This window comes from Epinephelus moara, chromosome 14, assembly GCF_006386435.1.
Source record: "Epinephelus moara isolate mb chromosome 14, YSFRI_EMoa_1.0, whole genome shotgun sequence".
Classification (NCBI taxonomy): Eukaryota; Metazoa; Chordata; class Actinopteri; order Perciformes; family Serranidae; genus Epinephelus; species Epinephelus moara.
In genome coordinates, this window is record NC_065519.1 from 26103326 (window position 1) to 26110998 (window position 7673).

The 7673-nt window shown below is 40.9% G+C and overlaps 1 protein-coding gene across 2 annotated transcripts; it reads left to right on the forward strand.

Annotated features, from left to right (window-relative positions):
* Positions 1-3336: 3336 nt before the first annotated feature.
* On the forward strand, positions 3337-6296 carry nkx2.4a (NK2 homeobox 4a). 2 transcript variants are annotated; one of them, XM_050061145.1, is made up of 2 exons: positions 3337-3855; positions 4445-6296. In XM_050061145.1, exons 1-2 carry the CDS (start codon positions 3486-3488, stop codon positions 5104-5106), a joined length of 1032 nt encoding a protein of 343 aa, XP_049917102.1. In that variant the 5' UTR covers positions 3337-3485; the 3' UTR covers positions 5107-6296. The 2 variants fall into 2 exon arrangements, with proteins under 2 accessions (XP_049917102.1, XP_049917101.1); XM_050061144.1 differs by having other exon boundaries at positions 4418-6295.
* Positions 6297-7673: the final 1377 nt, after the last annotated feature.

The following is a 7673-nucleotide window of genomic DNA, read 5'->3' on the forward strand; positions in this document are numbered from 1 at the left end:
ATTTAGAAATAAAATAAGAGTCCAAAAAGAAGCCGTTTAGTGTGTGATCACACTTTTACAGAGCACATCACACCATGATTTGTACTTTGCAAGTCTAGCTTTTTTCCTACAGGAACCATATCCAAGACGTGCCGTTTTCTTTCCACGAGTGCCTGATGTATTGATAACAAATCCCTAGAAATCGAATAAGTGCACAGTGGGGCCCCAGACAATAGAATAAACACGTGCCAATGTCGTGCGTAAATTACGCATGCAGAATTACACCTTAATTTTGGTTTCATGATAGCAGTGCACTGGCATTCAGAATCTAATCTTTAACGCAGCGTGTTTTCTCTATTACTCACTGGCCAAAAATCATCGAAGCTGCACAGAGAAAAAAGAAAAGAAAACTGGAAACACCTTACCATTTTTGGCATTTGATTAAATCGCATGTTAGAGAAACGGTCTTAAGTAAAGTTTAGGATTTAAGGCCTTCTAGACTGAATAAATCCAAATGTTTCCTGCAGTTTGTGCTCGGGCGGTGTGTGTCTGAGGTTGCAGGTCAGGACCCCGGCCCTTCAGCCATCTCTCCACATCTCTCAGGGTATTGAACCAGCAACGACGAGATGGAGAAAACCACTTTAGTAACCAGGTGCTTTGGTCCATCTGCTGTGTTGTGCTAAGCTGAGGGGGGTGATGATATAGGTCGTCTGTATGACACAAACGACATAAATGGGTTGCTATTTTGTTCTGATAAACAACACTTAGATGGTCCGTGCACATCATATATTGGAAAATTGGTTATAATGTCTCTATAGGAAGCTCGCGCTGTTTATTTGGATAGGGCGACTTTGCACCCATAACTCGTTTCAATAATGCAAACAATACCAGATGATTTAGTCACTGGAGGCAGGCAATGCTTGGTTCATAGCTCAAACAGAATAACACTTGGTTGTCATTCCTTTATTGCACACTTTAATTTGTATGTTAGCATTAAGTAATTTTTATTTTTCAGCTGAAATTATCGAGAAAGTCTGACAATTTAGTAGAGTCAAAGAGCAGGATTTTAAAAGCGTGTATTTACAGGTAAAAGTAAGATAAAGGAGCAAACCGTCCCGTGCGTAATTCTGGGGATAATATATATTTTCTCTCAACACTAATTCTCCTCAGGGCGGCAAAGGTCAGTGTAGGCTAATTCAAATGAATATATTGCATGGTGTTTGTCAGCATGCATCACACACGCTGATTGTATCTTGCACACACACAGCAACACGATCTACCCAGTAACAATTATCTTAAACAGCTGCAAAAGGCTTCGTCAATTTTAAGTATTTTCTCTGTATATGTGACAGATTTATGAACAAACCTTTGCTGGGCCTTGTTCACCTTGTCCTTGGCGCGTCCGTGTATCCCGCTCCCGCTGCTTTGGCCACATCATATTCACTGGATGTAAAAGAAAAGAAAGTTAACTTAGACTGACAACTACATTAATGTGGTGTATAAGCCCTCATACGCGTTGCATGCAGCCAACCAGCTCCAGATTTTTATGGGATCCTAATGTGGAGGGTCTGTGGACCAGGGTCCTGCTCTCTGACTCAGTAATCCACAAGGTTGAGAGGTTTGCCTCATTTACATAATGTTAGAGGTCTGGGCCGAGGCCTACCTTTCTTTCGCCCTGAAAAGACACCATGCTGCCGCTGGCAAAAGAGTGAAAAAGGCGCACGGGAGTCTGGAATATTTGAGGTATGAAATATTACTTTATATGAGAAAGGAGTTGATTTTCTTATATTGATAGGAAATTTACTTTTTTTTTTAACTGAGAGCATTTGGTTTACACCTGTTACCCGCCTCTCGTCAAACACGTTTCATTTTTGGATGCTTTTTCTACTTCGGCGTCTTTCTGACAACTCCAGCTGACTTTGAAATACGCATGCATTGTTTGGTTTACCTCAACAACAATAAAGTCCGACCACTTCACAATAAATCCGCTGCGGAATCCAGGCACCTGGGGATCAAGATAGGGAGAATAAATGTGGGCACTGAAACATGCACAAGAACAATAATTTATTACAATCAGGCTATCAACTCCACCGGAGATTGGCATTCTTGATATGTCGCTATAATTGATGGCTGACCATGTCACGTCTTCAATTGCTCAATTAGGGTAGGTAGCTACTTGCTGCCATGCCATGCTAAATTACATTAGTGGCTTCATGGAGACGAGTGTTTCCTTCCTCCAATAAAAGCAAGATGGGAGCACATTTCACGTCTGGAAAAAAAATAACCTCTACGCACAACACCTGCTCCTGCTGTTGCTGTGAGGTGTTGGTAGTGATGCAAAACATACAAATATCATCATGATTTTATTTATGAGCAGCATGATAGCAACCCCTCTCAATTACTGGATGGTTATGAGCCATAGGCGCGGTAATATGGATTCATAAAGGACACATGTTAGGCTGTAATGGGAAGCTACATTAACTGGTGTTCATTATTGCAATTTGTAGCAGGTCTTTTCTCTTTTGACCTCCCCTGTTGTGTGTCTCTTCCTCTGATTCTTCCCCTGGCGCCAGGCAGTTTGCTCAGAGATTACAATGTCAGGTCAAGACTGCAGAGTGTCATTAGTGCATGGTGACCACACTTGACGGTTTGAGGCTTATAACATTGTCTCCAAATTGCATTGAGTCAGATGAAACTGTTTTGTTTTATTTTAAAGAAATGTATAAAATTGAGATTCGCCCTGAATTAAATCCACCACCAGCAGAAATTTGGGTCAGGGAAATTGCACTAGTGGTCACTTTTTGGCAAAATATAATATATATAAATCCTGTGTATTATATTACACAGCTGATGATGGATGTTAGGTGGTGATATACTCACAGGTTGGATCCCTATCGCCGCTCCCTCTCAGCATTTTTGTCATTTTGAGCTTATTTGGACTTGTGCCTTTCTGTTGGGGCCAAAATGATGCTTAAGAAGCATAAATGAGCCGGTCATACAACTTCATTGTGGCTCTTTGATGATACTCGGTGGCCCCTTATGTCTGTTCAAAGTGCTCTCAAAGTTTCTAGAAAGAGTGGAATTCCCTACTGACGCAAAATAGTCATATGTGGTCATATCAGCTGATGTGCAGCACATAAGGGGTTATTCTCACCTGTATATCAGAAAGGATAGAATCATAAACATGTGGCGTCGTTTTATTCATGTATATACAAGTTAATATAAAGCAAAGTGTATTTTCATGAATTATTTCCCTAAAATGTCAATGACTATTGTTTGCTGGTTTAGGAGTTTTGCTCCGCCCCCTGTGTTTGTCGTAAACCTGGCTCCTGGCTCCAATAAACCCGGGCTAAGAGCGCCCTGGGCTCGCCTCCTTCTCCAAGGCGATCAATAGGATCTCAGGCGCTCTACAAGCACTCTCTTACGTAGACATCCACCAAGGAGAGAGCCGATACAACAACACGGTTGATCTGCTCAAACACAAAAATCTACCTGCTTTCTGAATCATGTCGTTGAGCCCAAAGCACACTACGCCTTTTTCAGTGACAGATATTTTGAGTCCAATCGAGGAGACCTACAAGAAGTTTAGTGGCATGGACGGCGCAGGGAACCTAACCTCTCCACTGGGAGCCTACCGACAGCCTCAGGTGTCTCAGACCGGCATGCAACAGCACTCCATGGGCCATAACGCCACCGTGGCCACCACTTACCACATGCCGCACACCGTCTCCCAGTTCTCCCACAGCGCTATGGGGGGATACTGCAATGGAAGCATTGGCAACATGGGAGACCTCCCGTCGTACCAGGAAAGCATGCGGAATAGTGCAGCAGCAACAGGGTGGTACAGCGCCAACCCTGATCCCAGATACTCCACAAGTAAGTTCTTTATTCTATTTATGCACACTTTTCTCATTTTATTTCATTGTGAGGGGAAAAAAAATAAATTGACATTTCAGGAATGAGAGAGGGAAATGCGCGAGAACAAATGTGTATCGCTTTTAACAAATATTTAATTCATGTTTGGGTGCTGACGATAAAAAAAAGTTTATGCAAATAGTGTACATTATTTTAAGAAATCTTTAATTTAAAATGAATACTTCTGATGGTTAAACTGAAAAGGAGATCATTCTTTCAAGTCTGTTTCGACTTTTTTTATCTTTGGCATGAGCAAATATTTACAAGCAAGATCTAGATATTTATTATTATTATTATTATTATTAATAATAATATTATTTTCATTATTATTATTATTATTATTTTATCGTTATTACTACTGTTATTATTATTATTAATATCATATGTGTTTTTTAAGCTAATGCTTTCTAACTTTAATATTTTACGCATATAACAGTCAATAATCAATAAAGACTACTTCAGGCGAAACAGTGTTCTCCTCTTCTGTTTATTGAACGCACGTATATGTATGTATATTTTTAAGTTTCTAGATTCATGGGACCTTCCACAGGTATGAACATGACCGGCATGGGGAGTCTCTCAGGAATGGCGGACGCCACCAAATCCATGCCAGCTCTCCACGCTGCGCCCAGGAGGAAACGGCGCGTCCTGTTCTCGCAGGCTCAGGTCTACGAGCTGGAGCGGAGGTTTAAGCAGCAGAAATACCTGTCGGCGCCTGAGAGGGAGCACCTGGCCAGCATGATCCACCTGACCCCGACCCAGGTGAAGATCTGGTTTCAGAACCACCGGTACAAGATGAAGCGCCAGGCCAAGGACAAGGCAGCGCAGCAGCTGCAGCAGCAGCAACAGGACGGTAACCTGTGCCAACAGCAGGCGCAGTCCCCGAGGCGCGTAGCCGTGCCAGTTCTGGTGAAGGACGGTAAACCGTGCCAGAACGGCTCCAACACGCCGACGCCGAACCAGCAACAGGTACAACAGACCCAACAACAGAGCCAGCAACAGAACGGAGCCGGAGTTGTGCTCGCATCCCCGACCAGCAGCCTCACCCAGCATCAAAGCCAGCAGCAGGTGAACGCTTTGGAGCTGGAGGAGATGTCGCCCAGCCCCCCCTCACTGCACAGCCAGCTCAACATGGCCCAGATAGACACATCTGCTGTAGATTACACCAGTAACATGGTCAGCTCAAACCTCCTCTACGGCAGAACGTGGTAGGACTTAATACAGTACTGTCACTTTTCACTTTTTCTATGTGAACCTGCGGATGAGCCCATGCAAGAGCAAATATATATATGTGAACATATGTCTATATATGTTCATACATATATGTTCATATATAACTATATATGAAGGCTGAACACGGGGGCCCTTGGGTGTTGGAGGGAACAAGGCGCACAGAGGCGCACCAGCTGATCAGGGCACATTTTCTTGACATCTCTGAGAGGGGAGTCTATTTTTGAACATTACAGAAATGGCTGCCCTTGAAAGCAATTATGTCGTTTCTGGACCTTTTGTAATCCATGTTTTGGACCTTCCTCATGATGTTTTAAACGTAGTCTATGTTGTTGAAACAAAAAGGAATGCTGCTTCACTTGAGTTCGGACTGGGGAGGGGGTGAAGGTGGGATCAGGTTTGAAGTACACTAAGCCACCACTCCTTATTTACGGTGATAACCTGGTATTTTATCATATTAATATTGTAAACTAATGTATTCATTTAGACTTATTAAATAAAGTAGGGACTTGTATATTTGGCTAACACACAAGAATGCGTTTAACTGTATAATAATCGTTATTGCGTCCACTTTTATGTTTTCTTTATTCTTTTGTAAGTTAAAAAGGAACAAATGCGTGATGGCTGCTGTATATGTTTCAAAACCAAGTGAACGTTAACAATAAATAACTTGAAGTGTGAGAGCTATTCCTGAAGAAGTAATTTTTTAAAAGGGATCTGTTTTGGAGTGCATTTTCATTATGTTGTGATTGAGACCAAATTGAGCAGGAAAGCAAGGTCGATGAGGGAGCCAGCATTGTTCAGGTGACATTTTGGAGGGCTGCCTTTCATGGAGGATGTCTGCAAGTCTCTGAGCCCGGGAAATCACCCTTTGATAAATCCCTATCACTTCCCACCAGGTTTTATAGTGACTTTATTTTATGCTTTCATATATTAATTATGTTTCCTTTTCGACAAATTCCCCAAACATATTGATCTTACTTTGTTTAATAGGCCCAGACCTTAATTTTGCCGCAGTGTGAAAGAGATTATTATGAATGCGAGCTTCCATAAAAAATAGACAATGACAATTATTGCAACAACGAATATCTAAAGGAATGGAGCACATGCCTCGCATTATTATGATGCTACATTAAAGTTAATTACACTCTAATCATACGGTACATTTATTATTATCATTATTATTATTATTATTATCATTATTATTATTATTATTATCATTATTATGCTGCACAGGCCTCAGTCGTAAAATTAAACGTTTATCAAAACAAAGGTCTCTAACATCACTTTAAAATATCACATACAAATAATAAAAGAAATGTCTCTTAATTTGTGAATTTTATTTTATTTTATTTTTTAAGATATTTAATTCAAATTGCTTAATTTTTCAGCTTTTACTTAAATTGAATTTGAGCGCAAGTTGAAGCTGGATGAGCGTCAGTTCCTTTTTTGTTGCGCACTGTTGGTGATAAAGAATATGGTATTATTACCTGGATTTAATGCAATGTATTTGTTCAAAAATGTTTCAGAACCCCAAAGTTAAATCTCAGTTATTTCAAACGTATTTCTTGTTCTGTATTTCTGACCTAATTATTGTTTGACATAAATATTTCACAACCATAATAACAAAAAGATTTTCAAGCGATGACACTAAAGTTTAGACAAACACTGCAAGTATTTATGTATTTTGTGTTATATTTTTATTTTAAATGACAGATTCTTTTCTGATGCATTTAAAAGGCACTGCAAGCAAAATACCCAGCAGCACTTTGCCACAGTTTCTTCACACACACACACACTTACACACACTTACATACTGTACACACACACACACACACACACACACACACACACACACACACACACACACACACACACACTAGCCTCATTCTGATCAATCTCTTTAGAAGATGAATGATTTGTGCAAACAAACTCCAAAGTGTTTAAGGTCATCACTTAGCATCAGTGTCGCTCCCCCTTTGCTTCTGTCCTCCTATTTTACACCAGCAGTGGCTGATAATAGGATCTAACATTTCATTTCCTGTGGTCATTTAAACACGTTTGGAAATTACTTCTCAATCTCCTTGCTGATGACACCCTGTGATGATGATGATGATGGCTATCAGTGTGTCTCAATGGAGACCTTGGAGAGCCCCTATTTCCAACCCCTTCACATACCTGGCAGCTGTATGTATATGTGCTATCATCCCTACACTCGAAGGAAGCATCAGAGCCAATATGCACCTGACATTTGGAATTGAGCGCGGCAACTCCATCAGAAGGGAGTTTGATAAGAGCATTAAAAAGAGAAATGCATTTCACAATGTACACTTTGATGCTGCAAGGTGTTCCTGATAGATTTTGTCTCCAAATTGAGGGCATGAATGAGCTGTCAACAAAGATTTATGATGGTGTACCACGTGAAATGAAAGTGGAGGTGAAGCCATTCTTTTCTCTTTTCAATAGCCACAGTTATGGCGCACTAATAGGCTATGCTTGGTAATCACTGGCTATTGTGCCTGTTGCTTCTCTCAGTTTATTGGGGGGTA

Coding starts and splice junctions, on each gene's coding strand:
- nkx2.4a (XM_050061144.1), top strand. CDS start 3,486: ATGTCGTTGAGCCCAAAGCACACTACGCCTTTTTCAGTGACAGATATT. Junction 3,856..4,417: donor TGATCCCAGATACTCCACAA/GTAAGTTCTTTA, acceptor TATATTTTTAAG/TTTCTAGATTCATGGGACCT.